This window comes from Rattus norvegicus, chromosome 3 (genome assembly GCF_036323735.1).
Source record: "Rattus norvegicus strain BN/NHsdMcwi chromosome 3, GRCr8, whole genome shotgun sequence".
NCBI classification, from domain to species: domain Eukaryota; kingdom Metazoa; phylum Chordata; class Mammalia; order Rodentia; family Muridae; genus Rattus; species Rattus norvegicus.
In genome coordinates, this window is record NC_086021.1 from 23,325,986 (window position 1) to 23,342,675 (window position 16,690).

Here is a 16,690-nt window from a genome sequence, read left to right on the forward strand (position 1 = left end):
AATCCCTAACCTTCTAACTCAGCTTGTTTCCAATAAACTCCTGGCATTTACTTATACCATGTTTTTGAAATGTTAAGTATTTATGCAGATTTCAAAACACAAAGACTTTACCACACTGAGCCCATTTCTAAGACTTTTTTCTAGTGTGTGTTATTTCCTGTATTCACAGATAACTGTGAAGGGCAAAGGCTGTACATTGCTTCCATTCACAGGGATTCAGTGAATGGAAGTACGAATACTTTTGTTATAGTGAGAACTATAGAAATGTGCAAAGGCTTCACCATATTCAATACATTCATAGTTTCTCTCTAGTGTGGTATCTTTCATGCTGTTTGTCTTAATTTGGGTTTTAATGCTGTGAAAAGACACCATGACTAAGGCAACTCTTAGAAAGGACATTTAATTGAGGATGGTATACAGATTCAGAGGTTCAGTCTATTATCAAGGTGGGAAGAATGACAGTGTCCAAGCAGACATGGTGCTGGAGGAGAGTTCTCCATCTTGATCAGAAGGCAGCTAGAAGACTCTTCTGCCCTGGGTAGAGCTTAAGCATAGGATCTCAAAGCGCCCCCCCCCCAGTGACATACTTCCTCAAAGGCCACATCTATTCCAGAAAGGCCATACTTGCTATGGGCCAAGTATATTTAAACCACCACACCTTTGATGATCACAGTAAAGGCTTTATTACCACATTGGTTACATTCACAGGGCTACTCTTTAGTATGTGTTCTTTTGTGTAGTTAGAGGTGGCTTGATTGTGAAAAGGCTTTACCACATTGACCACATTTGTAAGGTTTCACTCCAGTATGAATTCTTTCATGTTTTTGAAGTTGACCGTGAGAGCCGAAGGATTTACAACATTGCTTATATTCGTAAGGTTTCACTCCAGTATGGGTTGCTTTGTGTATTCGGAGACTAGTGTTACACGCAAAGGCTTTACCACATTCATTACATTTGTAGGGTTTCTCTCCAGTATGAATTCTTTCATGTCTTTTAAGATCGTTCTGACATGCAAATGCTTTACCACACTGACTACATCCACAGGATTTCTCTCCTGTATGTGTTCTTTGACGTATTTGAAAATGACCATGATATCCAAAGGCTTTACCACATTGATCACACCCATAGGGTTTCTCTCCAGTATGCATTCTTTTATGTACTTGGAGATAACTGTGATATGCAAAGGCTTTACCACACGGATTACATTCACAGGGTTTCTCTCCAGTATGTGTTCTTTTATGCACTTGGAGATTACTGTGTTGTGCAAATGCTTTACCATCATGATTACATTCATAGGGCTTTTCTCCAGTATGTATTCTTTTATTTATTTGAAGACGACCAGAATATGCAAAGGCTTTACCACACTGATTACATTCATAGGCTTTCTCTCCAGTGTGTGTTCTTTTATGTATTTGAAGATGACAATGATATCCAAAGGCTTTAACACACTGATCACATCCATAGGCTTTCTCTCCAGTGTGTGTTCACCACACTGATCACATCCATAGGGTTTCTCTCCAGTATGCATTCTTTTATGTACTTGGAGATAACTATGAGATGCTAGGGCTTTACCACATTGATTACATTTGTAAGGTTTCTCTCCAGTATGTATTATTATATGCATTTGGAGATGACTGTGTTGTGCAAAGGCTTTACCACATTGATCACATTCATAAGGTTTCTCTCCAGTATGTGTGCTTTTATGTATTTGGAGAGTACTGTGTCATGAATAGACTTTATCACACTTATTGCATTTGTAGGGTTTCTCTCCAGTATGTATTATTTTGTGTATTCGAAGATTACACTGTTGTACAAAGGCTTTACCACATTGATTACATTTGTAGGGTTTCTCTCCAGTATGAAATCTTTCATAATGTTGAAGTTCAGAATGGTATGTAAAGGCTTTACCACACTGCTTACATGCATAGGGTTTCTCTCCAGGATGTGTGCTTTTATGTATTTGGAGATGACTGTGTTGTGAATAGGCTTTATCACATCCATTACAGTTGTACAGTTTCTCTCCAGTATGAATTATTTCACAATTTTGAAGTTGAGAATGGTATGCAAAGGCTTTATCACATGGCTTACATTCATAAGGTTTCTCTCCAGTGTGTGTTCTTTTATGTCCTCCGAGATGACTATGTTTTGAATAGGCTTTATCACATTGGTCATATTTGTAGGGTTTCTCTCTAGAATGTGTTCTTTTATGTATTTGGAGATGTCTGTGATGTACAAAGTCTTCACTATACTGAATATCTTCAGAGGGTTTCTCTCCAGTATGAATTCTTTCATGCCTTTGATGATAACTGTGACATGCAAAGGCTTTACCACAGTGAGAATATTCAGAGGGTTTCACTCCAGTATGACTTTTTTCATGCCTGCAAAGATAATTGGCACATGTAAAAGGTTTACCACAATCACTACACCAATGAATCTTTTTATCTATAGGAATTAATTTTACAATTTGGTCAAATTGTAAAGAGGAATCACATCTTAAAGTTTTAATCACTTTGTTTACATTCATGGTTTCCCCTTTATTATGGGTTGTTTCCCATACCTATAATGGTAAGAGTGTTATTACATGCCTCACATTTGTAGCATCCTTTTACCTTATGATTTTTTTTTACATATTTAAAGAGAAATGGAAGAACTCAGAGCTTTACCACACTGAGTACATGCATAAATTTTCCTATATTGTGAAATATACACTTGCATACTACATTGGCAAGTGAACCAGGACAAACAGAAAAGAATTTCCACATTTCTAGTACTCACAGGGATTTTCTGCAGTGTGAGTTTATGGATATATTCTCAATGAAGTTGGAAAACCAACTAATTATATACTTGTACCGCACAGAGAAAGTCTGTTCAAATGGGGAATACTACATATATTTTAATTGTTCTGGGAGAGAAAGAGCATGAGAAGTACATTGCTTCTTCCAATATCCCTATGCCCACATGGCATGTATCCATTGTGGCATTAAAAGAAGAATAACAAATAAAAGATTTCCACACTGAATTCACACAGTTTGACTTTTTGTTGATCATAGGCATGTGGTATGTTTTTCCCCAAAAACATTCTTGATTCTCATAAACTGCCTCTTTAACTTAAACTTAGAAATGTTACTTTATGAGTAATCAGCTTTACCATGAAATATTTGCTTATTAGAAACATATACTTATCACCTATAATATATATCATATATATGTACACACACACTGCAATATGTGAGTGGCATGAGACTAAATAGATTGGCATTTCTACAGAGTAGCTGTAATGTGGCTCTGATTTGAATGGTAATATCTGTAGGCATTGTTTCCTTGTCTTCTTTCTTAGAGGAAAGCCTTGTAAACAAAAATCAGACACCTGACACTGAGGTACATAGATTTGTGAGAATTTAATAAACTATACACTTAAAGAAGTGCTTTTCTTTTTACACTGTTGCTTATCTTTAAAACTTCTAGGACACAGTAACATTTCTTTAGAGGCAGATCCATACCAACTTGCACATGACAATTACCTTCCATGTCTTCTGAAACTTTGAAAATGTTCTTCAATATTATGGTCTTTCCAGTTGCAGCCTAAAATATAGTACGTGAAAATGTATGATATATTATTGAATATTAGGCAAAATTTAAGTTACTATCTTTAGTGAACATGATTTATTCACCTCATTCTTAACTGAAATTGCAGAAAACAGTTTCCCCCTTATTTTAAAAAGTGAAAGAAAATCCACAATCTTACCTATAGCAGTGAGGTTCTTATAGGTCTCCAGCATCACATCTTTGTAGAGACTCTTCTGTAAAGGATCCAGCATAGCCCACTCTTCTTGAGTGAAGTTCACATTCACATCATCATAAGTCACCACATCCTAAAATATCCCATACATGTGTACATCAGAAACCATGATACTGACATCACTGTAAATGTAGGCCTCATTGACAATATAGTTGCATGATTCTGGTGCTTCCCCCACTTATTTGTTGACCCAGAAGTTCTAATGGAATACCAAGTCATCTTAGAAGGAAATTGAATGTTCCTTGAATAGGATATAACTTTTCAAGAGAAATGCTAATTATGAGAGAGAAAGAGAGAGACAGAGAGAAAGACACACAGAGAGAGACAGAAAGAACCAAGTAGTACTAGCACACATCAGAGAAGTTGTACGAACAACTCACATCTTATTTCACTGAGCTGGATGCTAGGTCTATCCAGGACACACAGAGGAACATATTAAGACTCTGTTTCCCATGTAAAAATCAATCAAAAAAGAGAGAAAGAACTCAGAGGTTTTTACCGGGGTTCCTACAAAGAATTACACATTCACTCCAGTTCTGTATTCATCTTCCAGAATCCTGAAGTGGCCAAGTTTAAACTATAACAGTAATGAGATCATACTAAAGGGGGGGAGGGTGTTTTTAAATAGATGCAAACGGACAGATGAAATATTGGCAATGTAAATGTTGACCCTAAATAAGCAACACAGGACAGGAGAGATGGCTCAGCAGTAAAGAACTCTTGCTGGTCTTGCAAATAATTGGGCTCAGTTGCCAATACTTACAAGGGGTCTTCACAACTATCCATTTCTCCAAGTTCAGGAATTCTGAAGCCATCTTCTGCCTACTATGGGGACCAGGCATACATAATATGGATATTCATGCACACAGGTAAAATATTCATATTCCTTCAAAAAATCAAGACAAACACAACAGGCAGGAAAAATGTTATGCATCTGCAATTCAATGACTCAGAAAGCTCAGGCAGTAAAGCTTAGGCAGTATTAAGTCATGAATCTATGCCATCCTGAGAAGTAGACTATTCTCTCTGCCAAATTTCAAAATCCACGACATGGATGAAGATCAACACAACAGCATATGGTTGACATGTACAAAAACCTACATTCCAGGTCCATCAGCCAATAACATGAAACAAACACACAAACCATCAGGCATGTTGATTCACAATTAATCCCAGCATTCTGGACCTAGAGTCAGGTGGACCTTTAAGTTTGAGGCCTACGTGTTCTACATACCTACTTCAGAAGAGCCAGGACTAGAAAGAGAAACTTTGTCTTCACAAACAAAAACGAAACAAAACCAACAAAATTAAAAATATAAAACCACCAGGCTTAGTCCTTAGTTGTTTCAACAGTTGTTTCAACTGCATCTTATGTGATTACAGACAGAGTCTACAATATACCCAAACTTATGAAATATAATGAAACCAATGCTAAGAGGAAAACTCATAACTCTGAGGGCCTACAAAAAAAATTAGAGGGAGCATACACTAACAGCTTCACAGCACACCTGAAAACTTTAGAACAAAACGATGCAATTACACCCAAGAGGAGTAGACAGCAGGAAATAATCAAACTCAGGGCTGAAATCAACCAAGTAGAAATGAAAAGAAATGTACAAAGAATCAACAAAACCATGAGTTGGTTCCTAGAGAAAGCCAACAAGATAGCCACACTAACCAGAGGTCACAGAGGGTATATCCAAATTAACAAAATCAGAAATGAAAAGGGAGACATAATAACAGAAACTGAGGAAATTAAAAAAAATATATCAGATCCTACTACCAAAGCCTATACCCAACAAAACTGGAAAATCTGGAGGAAATGGACAATTTTCTAGACAGATACCAGATACCAAAGTTAAATCAGGATCAGATAAACCATCTAAACCACCCCATAACTCTTAAAGAAATCTAATCAGTCATTAAAAGATTCCCAACCAAAAACTGTCAAGGATCAGATGGGTTTAGTGCAGAATTCTACCAGACCTTTAAAGAGGACCTAATACCAGTACTCTTCAAACTATTCCAAAAATTAGAAACAAAAGGAACACTACCCAATTCATTCTTTGAAGCCACAATTACGCTTATACCTAAACCGCACAAAGACCCTACAAAGAAAGAGAATTTCAGACCAATTTCTCTCAAGAATATCGATGCAAAAATACTCAATAAAATTCTGGCAAACTGAATCCAAGAACACTCAAAAGGTTCATTCACCATGAGCGAGTAGGCTTCATACTAGGGATGCAAGGATGGTTCAATATATGGAAATCCATCAACGTAATCCACTATATAAACAAACTCAAAGAAAAGAACCAGATGATCATTCCATTAGATGCTGAGAAAGCATTTGACAAAATTCAACAACCCTCCATGAAAAAAGTCTTCAAAAGATCAGGAATTCAAGGCCCATATCTAAACATAGTAAAAGCAATATACAGCAAACCAGTAGCTAACATTAAACTAAAGGGACAGAAAGTTAAAGTGATCCCGCTAAAATCAAAGATTAGACAAGGCTGCCCACTCTCTCCCTACTTATTCAGTATCGTACTCGAAGTCCTAAGCAGAGCAATCAGACAACAAAAGGAGGTCAAGGGATACAAATGGGAAAGGAAGAAGTAAAAATATCACCATTTGCAGATGATCATAGTACACTTAAGTGACCCCAAAAATTCCTCCAGAGAACACCTAAACTTGATAAACAAGTTGAGCAAAGTGGCTGGATATAAAATTAACTCAAACAAATCAGTAGCCTTCCTCTACTCAAAGGATAAACAGGCTAAGAAAGAAATTAGGGAAATTACACCCTTCACAATAGTCACAAATAATATAAAATACCTTGGTGTGACTTTAACCAAGCAAGCAAAAGATCTGTATGACAAGAACTTCTAGTCTCTGAAGAAAGAAATTGAAGAAGATCTCAGAAAATGGAAAGACCTCCCATACTCATGGATTGGCAGGATTAATATAGTAAAAATGGCCATTTTGCCAAAAGCGATCTACAGATTCAATGCAATCCCCATCAAAATTCCAACTCAATTCTTCATAGAGTTAGAAAGAGCAATTTGCAGATTCATTTGAAAAAGCAAAAAACCCAGCATAGTGAAAACTATTCTCAACAATAAAGAACTTCTGGGGAAATCACAATCCCTGACTTCAAGCAGTATTACAGAGCAATAGTCATAAAAACTGTATGGTATTGGTACATTTACACAGTGGAGGATATATCACCCAGCTGTTTTAAAAAATGGCATCATGAATTTGAAGGTAAGTGAATGAAACTAAAAAAAAAGAATTACCCCAAGTGAGGTAGCCCACACCCAGAATGACAGATATGGTATTCATTCACTTATTAATGGGTATTTCCTATTAGGTAAATGATAACCAAGGTATAATCTACAGACTCAGAGAGGATAAGTAAAGAAGAGGGCTACAGGGGGGAAGCATGGATCTCCTTCTAAAGGGGAAATAGCATCCTTTCTGTGAGTAGACTGGGGTTTGATGGCAGCAGAAGGAGGAGGGATCAGTTGGGGGTGCGGTGAAGGGAAAAAGTAAAATGCAGAGCAAACTTGAGCCTCAGGACCACAGGTAAGACAAACCTTCCTGCTCCAAGCGATCTGCCTGGTGAACTCAGGCCGCACAGAGGCAAAATCCCTCTAGGACCGGACACTTCTGGTTTTTAGCGGGATTCCCAAACTCACGGATCCCTGCCCGCAGCAGCTCACTGCTCCCAAACCCCGTGGGAGAGAGAGCTCACCGCCCAGATAAGTGGGCACTCCTGAGACTGCAGAGCGGAAGAGACCACCAACACTGTCTATCCATGCCCACATCCCTGGCCCAGGAGGAAACTGTATACGGCCTCTGGGTACCTGGAGATAAGCGCACAGGAGCAGCATGTCCCCTGCATCTGAGACACTGCCTGAACATGAAGGGACCGATCAGATAAACAGTTCTTTGCACCCAAATCCAGTGGGAGGGAGAGCCAAACCTTCAGAGAGGCAGACACGCCAGGGAAACCAGAAGAGACTACACTCTGCCCACATTACTGATTCCAGAGGAAAACACCAAATGCCATCTGGAACCCTGGTGCACTGAAGATCGTGGAAAGGGCGGCACAGATCTTCCTGGTTGCTGCCCCCACAGAGAGCTCATAAGAAACACCCCACGAGCAAACTTGAGCCTCGGGACCACAGGTAAGACAAACCTTCCTGCTCCAAGCGAACTGTCTGGTGAACTCATGACACAGGCCCACAGGAACAGCTGAAGACCTGTAGATAGGAAAAACTACACGCCCAAAAGCAGAACACTCTGTTCCCATAACTGGCTGAAAGAAAACAGGAAAAGAGGTCTACAGCACTCCTGACACACAGGCTTATAGGACAGTCTAGCCACTGTCAGAAATAGCAGAACAAAGTAACACTAGAGACAATCTGATGGCGAGAGGCAAGCGCAGGAACCCAAGCAACAGAAACCAAGACTACATGGTATCAACGGAGCCCAATTCTCCCACCAAAGCAAACTCGGAATATCCAAACACACCAGAAAAGCAAGATCTAGTTTCAAAATCATATTTGATCATGATGCTGGAGGACTTCAAGAAAGACATGAAGAACTCCCTTAGAGAAACACAGGAAAACATAAATAAACAAGTAGAAGCCTACAGAGAGGAATCACAAAAGTCCCTGAAAGAATTCCAGGAAAACACAATCCAACAGTTGAAGGAATTAAAAATGGAAATAGAAGCAATCAAGAAAGAACACATGGAAACAACCCTGGATATAAGAAACCAAAAGAAGAGACAAGGAGCTGTAGATACAAGCTTCACCAACAGAATACAAGAGATAGAAGAGAGAATCTCAGGAGCAGAAGATTCCGTAGAAATCATTGACTCAACTCTCCAAGATAATGTAAAGTGGAAAAAGCTACTGGTCCAAAACATACAGGAAATCCAGGACTCAATGAGAAGATCAAACCTAAGGATAATAGGTATAGAAGAGAGTGAAGACTCCCAGCTCAAAGGACCAGTGAATATCTTCAACAAAATCATAGAAGAAAACTTACCTAACCTAAAGAAAGAGATACCCATAAGCATAAAAGAAGTCTACAGAACTCCAAATAGATTGGACCAGAAAAGAAATTCCTCCCGTCACATAATAGACAAAACACCAAATGCACAAAATAAAGAAAGAATATTAAAAGCAGTAAGGGAAAAAGGTCAAGTAACATGTAAAGGCAGACTTGTCAGAATTACACCAGACTTTTCGCCAGAGACTATGAAAGCCAGAAGATCCTGGACAGATGTCATACTGACCCTAAGAGAACACAAATGCCATCCCAGGTTACTGTATCCTGCAAAACTTTCAATATACATAGATGGAGAAACCAAGATATTCCATGGCAAAACCAAATTTACACAATATCTTTCTACAAATCCAGCGCTACAAAGGATAATAAATGGTAAAGCCCAACATAAGGAGGCAAGCTACACCCCAGAAGAAGCAAGAAACTAATCGTCTTGGCAACAAAACAAAGAGAAAAAAAAGCACACAAACATAACCTCATATCCAAATATGAATATAACAGGAAGCAATAATCACTATTCCTTAATATCTCTCAACATATATGGCCTCAACTCCCCAATAAAAAGACATAGATTAACAAACTGGATACGCATCGAGGACCCTGCATTCTGCTGCCTACAGGAAACACACCTCAGAGAGAAAGACAGACACTAACTCAGAGTGAAAGGCTGCAAAACAACTTTCCAAGCAAATGGTTGGAAGAAGCAAGCTGGAGTAGCCATTCTAATATCAAATAAAATCAATTTTCAACTAAAATCCATCAAAAAAGATAAGGAAGGAAACTTCATATTCATCAAAGGAAAAATCCACCAAGATGAACTCTCAATCCTAAATATCTAGGCCCCAAATACAAGGGCAACTACATACGTAAAAGAAACCTTACTAAAGCTCAAAACACACACTGCACCTCACACAATAATAGGATTAGATTTCAACACCGCGCTCTCATCAATGGACAGATCATGGAAACAGAAATTCAACAGAGACATTGACAGACTAAGAGAAGTCATGAACCAAATGGACTCAACAGATATATATAGAACATTCTATCCTTAAGCAAAAGGATATACATTCTTTTCAGCTCCTCATGGTACTTTCTCCAAAATTGACCATATAATTGGTCAAAAAATGGGCCTCAAGAGGTACAGAAAGATAGAAATAATCCCATGCATGCTATCAGAACACCACAGGCTAAAGCTGGTCTTCAATAACAATAAGGGAAGAACGCCCACATATACGTGGAAGTTGAACAATGCTCTACTCAACGATAACCTGGTCGAAGCAGAAATAATGACAGAAATTGAAGACTTCTTAGAATTTAATGAAAATGAAGGTACAACATACCCAAACTTATGGGACACAATGAAAGCTGTGCTAAGAGGAAAACTCGTAGCTCTGAGTGCCTGCAGAAAGAAACAGGAAAGAGCATATGTCACCACCTTGACAGCACACCTAAAAGCTCTAGAACAAAAAGAAGCAAATACACCCAGGAGGAGTAGAAGGCAGGAAATAATCAAACTCAGAGCTGAAATCAACCAAGTAGAAACAAAAAGGACCATAGAAAGAATCAACAGAACCAAAAGTTGGTTCTTTGAGAAAATCAACAAGATAGATAAACCCTTAGCCAGATTAGCGAGAGGACACAGAGAGTGCGTCCAAATTAACAAAATCAGAAATGAAAAGGGAGACATAACTACAGAATCAGAGGAAATTCAAAAAATCATCAGATCTTACTATAAAAGCCTATATTCAACAAAACATGAAAATCTTCAGGAAATGGACAATTTCCTAGACAGATACCAGGTACCGAAGTTAAATCAGGAACAGATAAACCAGTTAAACATCCCCATAACTCCTAAGGAAATAGAAGCAGTCATTAAAGGTCTCCCAACCAAAAAGAGCCCAGGTCCAGACAGGTTTAGTGCAGAATTCTATCAGACCTTCATAGAAGACCTCATACCAATACTATCCAAACTATTCCACAAAATTGAAACAGATGGAGCACTACTGAATTCCTTCTATGAAGCCACAATTACTCTTATACCTAAACCACACAAAGACCCAACAAAGAAAGAGAACTTTAGACCAATTTCCCTTATGAATATCGACGCAAAAATACTCAATAAAATTCTGGTAAACCAAATCCAAGAGCACATCAAAACAATCATCCACCATGATCAAGTAGGCTTCATCCCAGGCATGCAGGGATGTTTAATATACAAAAACCATCAACGTGATCCATTATATAAACAAACTGAAAGAACAAAACCACATGATCATTTCATTAGATGCTGAGAAAGTATTTGACAAAATTCAACACCCCTTCATGATAAAAGTCCTGGAAAGAATAGGAATTCAAGGCCCATACCTAAACATAGTAAAAGCCATATACAGCAAACCAGTTGCTAACATTAAATTAAATGGAGAGAAACTTGAAGCAATCCCACTAAAATCAGGGACTAGACAAGGCTGCCCACTCTCTCCCTACTTATTCAATATAGTTCTTGAAGTTCTAGCCAGAGCAATCAGACAACAAAAGGAGATCAAGGCGATACAGATCGGAAAAGAAGAAGTCAAAATTTCACTATTTGCAGATGATATGATAGTTTAGTTTAGTGATCCCTAAAGTTCCACCAGAGAACTATTAAAGCTGATAAACAACTTCAGCAAAGTGGCTGGGTATAAAATTAACTCAAATAAATCAGTAGCCTTCCTCTACACAAAAGAGAAACAAACCGAGAAAGAATTTAGGGAAATGACACCCTTCATAATAGACCCAAATAATGTAAAGAACCTCGGTGTGACTTTAACCAAGCAAGTAAAAGATCTGTACAATAAGAACTTCAAGACTCTGAAGAAAGAAATTGAAGAAGACCTCAGAAGATGGAAAGACCTCCCATGCTCATGGATTGGCAGGATTAATATAGTAAAAATGGCCATTTTACCAAAAGTGATCTACAGATTCAATGCAATTCCCATCAAAATACCAATCCATTTCTTCAAAGAGTTAGACAGAACAATTTGCAAATTCATCTGGAATAAAAAAAAAGCCAGGATAGCTAAAACTATCCTCAACAATAAAAGGACTTCAGGGGGAATCACTATCCCTTAACTCAAGCAGTATTACAGAGCAATAGTGATAAAAACTGCATGGTATTGGTACAGAGACAGACAGATAGACCAATGGAACAGAATTGAAGAGCCAGAAATTAACCCACACACCTATGGGCACTAGATTTTTGACAAAGGAGCCAAAACCATCCAATGGAAAAAAGATAGCATTTTCAGCAAATGATGCTGGTTCAACTGGAGGTCAACATGTAGAAGAATGCATATCGATCCATGGCTATCACCAAAGCTTAAGTCCAAGTGGATCAAGGACCTCCACATCAAACCAGATACACTCAAACTAATAGAAGAAAAACTAGGGCAGAATCTCAGACACATGGGCAATGGAAAAAGTTTCCTGAACAAAATTCAATGGCTTATGCTCTAAGATCAAAAATCGACAAAAGGGATCTCATAAAACTGCAAAGCTTCTGTCAGGCAAAGGACACTGTTGTTAGGAGAAAACAACAACCAACAGATTGGGAAAAGATCTTTACTAATCCTACAACTGATAGTGGGCTTATATCCAAAATATACAAAGAACTCAAGAAGTTAGACTGCAGGGAAACAAATAACCCTATTAAAAGAAGGGGTTCAAGTGTGGGGATTTAGCTCAGTGGTAGAGCGCTTGCCTAGTAAGTGCAAGACCCTGGATTCGATCCTCAGCTCCGAAAAAAAGAAAAAAAATGGGGTTCAGAGCTAAACAAAGAATTCACAGCTGAGGAATGCCAAATGGCTGAGAAACACCTAAGGAAATGTTCAACATCATTAGTCATAAGGGAAATGCAAATCAAAACAACCCTGAGATTTCACCTCATACCAGTCAGAATACCTAAGATCAAAAACTCAGGTGACAGGAAATGCTGGCTAAGATATGGAGAAAGAGGAGCACCCCTCCATTCTTGGTGGGATTGCAGACTAGTACAACCATTCTGGAAATCAGTCTGAAAGGTTCCTCAGAAAATTGGACATTGAACTACCTGAGGACCCAGGTATAACTCTCTTGGGCATATACCCAAAAGATGCCCCAACGTATAACAAAGACACATGCTCCACTATGTTCATAGCAGCCTTATTTATAATAACCAGAAACTGGAAAGAACCCAGATGCCCTTCAACAGAGGAATGGATACAGAAAATGTGATACATCTACACAATGGAATATTACTCAGCTATCAAAAAAAATAACTTTATGAAATTCATAAGAAAATGGATGGAACTGGAGAATATCATCCTGAGTGAGGTAACCCAATCACAGCAAAAGACACATGGTATGCAATCACTGATAAGTGGATATTAGCCCAAATGCTTGAATTACCCTAGATGCACAGAACACATGAAACTCAAGAAGGATGACCTAAATGCGAATGCTTCACTTCTTCCTTAAAAGGGGAACAAGGATACCCTTGGGAGGGAATAGGGAGGCAAAGTTTAGAACAGAGGCAGAAGGAACACCCATTCAGAGCCTGCCCCACATGTGGCTTATACATATACAGCCTCCCAATTAGATAAGATGGATGATGAAAAGAAGTGGAGGCCAACAGGAACCGGATGTAGATCTCTCCTGAGAGACACAGCCAGAATACAGCAAATACATAGGCGAATGCCAGCAGCAAACCACTGAACTGAGAACAGGACCCCTGTTGAAGGAATCAGAAAAAGGACTGGAAGAGCTTGAAGGGGGCTCGAGACCCCATATGTACAACAATGCCAACCAACCAGAGCTTCCAGAGACTAAGCCATTACCCAAAGACTATACATGAATTTACCCTGGGCTCCAACCTCATAGGTAGCAATGAATAGCCTAGTAAGAGCACCAGTGGCAGGGGAAGCCCTTGGTGCTGCCAAGACTGAACCCCCAGTGAACGTGATTGTTGGGGGGAGGCTGGTAATGGGGGGAGGATGGGGAGGGGAAGCCCATAGAGAAGGGCAGGGGAGGGGTTAGGGGTATTTGGACCCAGAAACCAGGAAGGGGAATAACAATCGAAATGTAAATAAGAAGTACTCAAGTTAATAAAGATTAAAAAAAGAAGAGCAGTATATGTTATCATAAAGCTAGGTTCTTCTATTTAAAGATTCTATCACATAAATAGGAAACATATATTCAGACATACCCATGCCATACTTTACAGAGAAGATAAAAACAAGGGCAAGAAATAGATGTATGTAAACTTATCTGCAGGTCCAATATAGTTTTTAATATCAAATATAATCTAGAAATAGACTAAAGATAGTTTTTACCTTAGGGCCAAGGAATATTTGATAGGACCAAATAGGGATTATCTAAGGATCCAGCTTGCCACTATCATTGGACGTGAGGACAAAGGACCATGTTTCTTTCTAACATCCTACCTGTATAATTATGACAAATTACAGATGAAATATCTTTTTTCCTTTGCCTGTTCTTATGCCAAAATATCTGAAAAAGACTACTTAACAAATAAATGGCTTATTTGAGATTAGAGTTCATGATACAGTGCACAGGAGAAGTAATAATACACAGCTAGTAACCCATCCTCTATTGTCAGCAAGCAGAAAGAGGTGAATGCTGATGTTGCCTATACATAGGTGGAGTCTTTCCCCATTAATCAATTAAATTCAGAACCCACATTACAGATATTTCCTGAAGTTTGTCTCCTAGGTGATTTTAGATCCTGTCAAGTTGACAACAAAATTAATCACCGTGATGTGTATAAATAGCCATGAAAAGAATAAAATAAGAATTTGTGCTTCCAGTATAAAGACCATGCTGCAGATAGACGTGTTTTTTAAATTAAACTCTTTCCTAAAACCAAAAAAGGCATGAAAGGTCAAACCTTTTATGCCTTCCAACTTTTCTAAAACATACAAGATTAAACAATCATATTTTTAAGTAAATTTTTATGGCAATACAATGATACTTTCTCTATGTTACTTGATAATCCCTAATTTTTTTTTTATTTTTGTGAGTGTAGTCTTTTTATTATCCACTGTTATTTGTAGAAATTTAGTGTTTACTTAGTGTGCATTCCTTTAGGTATAGGTGACTGTAGAAACTAGAGGTTGCCATCCAAAGTCTTCTTCATTTCTTTCCTACCTTATATGTTATTTATCTATTTAAAGTTTTACTTCTTTAATTAAAAAATAAAATTACAGAAAATACATTTTGGCTATATTTTTTCTTCTCATTGAAATCTACACAAATACTCCAAACCTATCTACAAATCCATGCTTATGCTTTTTCTAGAACTCTATCTTTCCCTTTCTTAAGAATATAAAGCCTACCCAAAAATCAACTAAAAAAAAACACAAAAGTAATAAGACAAAATAATACCCAAACAAAAAAAATGAGACAAGGTATACACAGAGACACACAAAGAATTGTAGAGTCAATAATGTGCTGCCCAACACTCCAGGGCATGTTTTTTTTTCCCCTTTCTAGTGAGTGAAATTGGTATACCATGATACTGCTTTGGAGAAAATCAGTTTTTGCTTTGTCAGCAAGTTTCAATCACCAACGCCTTCTTGCTGGGGATGAGACTTTGTATATATGTTTCCTTCTCAGTGCTAGCTTTTTAATCTGGTTTGAGCTTGCACAGAACTTGTGCAAGCTGTCAGACTTCCTATGACTTCATATGTGTATCTGTATGATTGTGTTTTGAAAATATGGTTTCTTTGAAGTCATCACCTACCTCTGACTCTTTCATTCTTTCTGCCTCCTCTTCCATACAGATGCCTGACATTTTAGGTAAGGGGTATGATAAAAAAAAATCTCACTTATGATAGTGAGTTCAAAATTCCATCACTATCCAAACTCTATATTAGTTCCCTTCAACTGAAAGAAAGCTTCTCTTACGGAGGCTGAACATGGCACTGATCTACACGTATAACAACAGTACATTAGCAGGAGCCATTCACATTATTGCTATGTTCCTTTAGAATAATAAAATTATTGCTTTTCTCTAAATGTATGTGAAAATACACACACAAACACACACATGTATATACATATAGATATATATACATATTTATACATGTACATATATATACATATATACATATATATATTCTCAGGTTTGTGGCTACTTTATCAGTGTCAGATATGAATTCTGTCTCACAGAGTGGGGCTCAAATACAATGTAAAAGAAAAGAGGTTGTTTATTCACACATTTATACCAATATTAAGTGAGTACATTTTTTAACTAATTGACTGTTATAGATTATAGGATTATATCTAAATATTTTTTCCCTTCCAGCATCATAAGCACTAGTCAATAGGAATGAAACATTTATCTGGGCTTTAGCTACTTCTCCATGTTTGACATTGTATGTTATCCTCAGCACTAAACATTTATTATCATGTTATAGAGGGTAAATAATACCCAGAAGAATGGCCTGTGATGGGAGGGGTGATCTATGATATTGTCTTTCATCAATGATTTAAGAATATGCAAGGCATTCCTGGCCGAATGTTTTACATGGTGACATATGATATCTATTTAGAACTTCATCTTTGATGACTCTATCTATCTTCCTTTCATATAATGTGTGTGTGTTTGCATGTGTGTGTGTGTGTGTGTGTGTGTGTGTGTGTGTGTGTGAGAGAGAGAGAGAGAGAGAGAGAGAGAGAGAGGAAGAAGAGGAGGATGGAAGGAGGGAGGTGGAGGAAGAATGAAGAAGGAGGAGGAAGAGGAAGAAGAGGAAAAGTCATGTGGAGTTCAAT

The 16,690-nt window shown here is 37.9% G+C and overlaps 2 protein-coding genes across 2 annotated transcripts; both read right to left on the reverse strand.

Annotated features, from left to right (window-relative positions):
* Positions 1-384: 384 nt before the first annotated feature.
* On the reverse strand, positions 385-1,481 carry LOC134486042 (zinc finger protein 431-like; the record flags this gene model as incomplete). Its single annotated transcript, XM_063284805.1, has 1 exon — positions 385-1,481. A coding segment is annotated over one exon (741 nt), but the record flags the coding sequence as incomplete, so codon positions are not given.
* Positions 385-4,086, reverse strand: LOC108348230 (zinc finger protein 120-like). Its single transcript, XM_039106768.2, has 3 exons — positions 3,746-4,086; positions 3,522-3,582; positions 385-2,378 (listed from the first exon to the last, which is right to left on the reverse strand). Exons 1-3 carry the CDS (start codon positions 3,816-3,818, stop codon positions 1,724-1,726), a joined length of 789 nt encoding a protein of 262 aa, XP_038962696.1. The 5' UTR covers positions 3,819-4,086; the 3' UTR covers positions 385-1,723.
* Between the last annotated feature and the right edge of the window lie 12,604 nt (positions 4,087-16,690).

What these genes read in the sequence shown, in the direction of transcription:
- LOC108348230 (XM_039106768.2), bottom strand. Translation starts at nt 3,818, where the DNA reads ATGCTGGATCCTTTACAGAAGAGTCTCTACAAAGATGTGATGCTGGAG. An exon ending in TAAGAACCTCACTGCTATAG is followed by an intron (nt 3,583 to 3,745) that starts GTAAGATTGTGG and finishes ACTATATTTTAG; the next exon opens with GCTGCAACTGGAAAGACCAT. An exon ending in AGTTTCAGAAGACATGGAAG is followed by an intron (nt 2,379 to 3,521) that starts GTAATTGTCATG and finishes TTATCTTTGCAG; the next exon opens with GCATGAAAAAAGTCATACTG.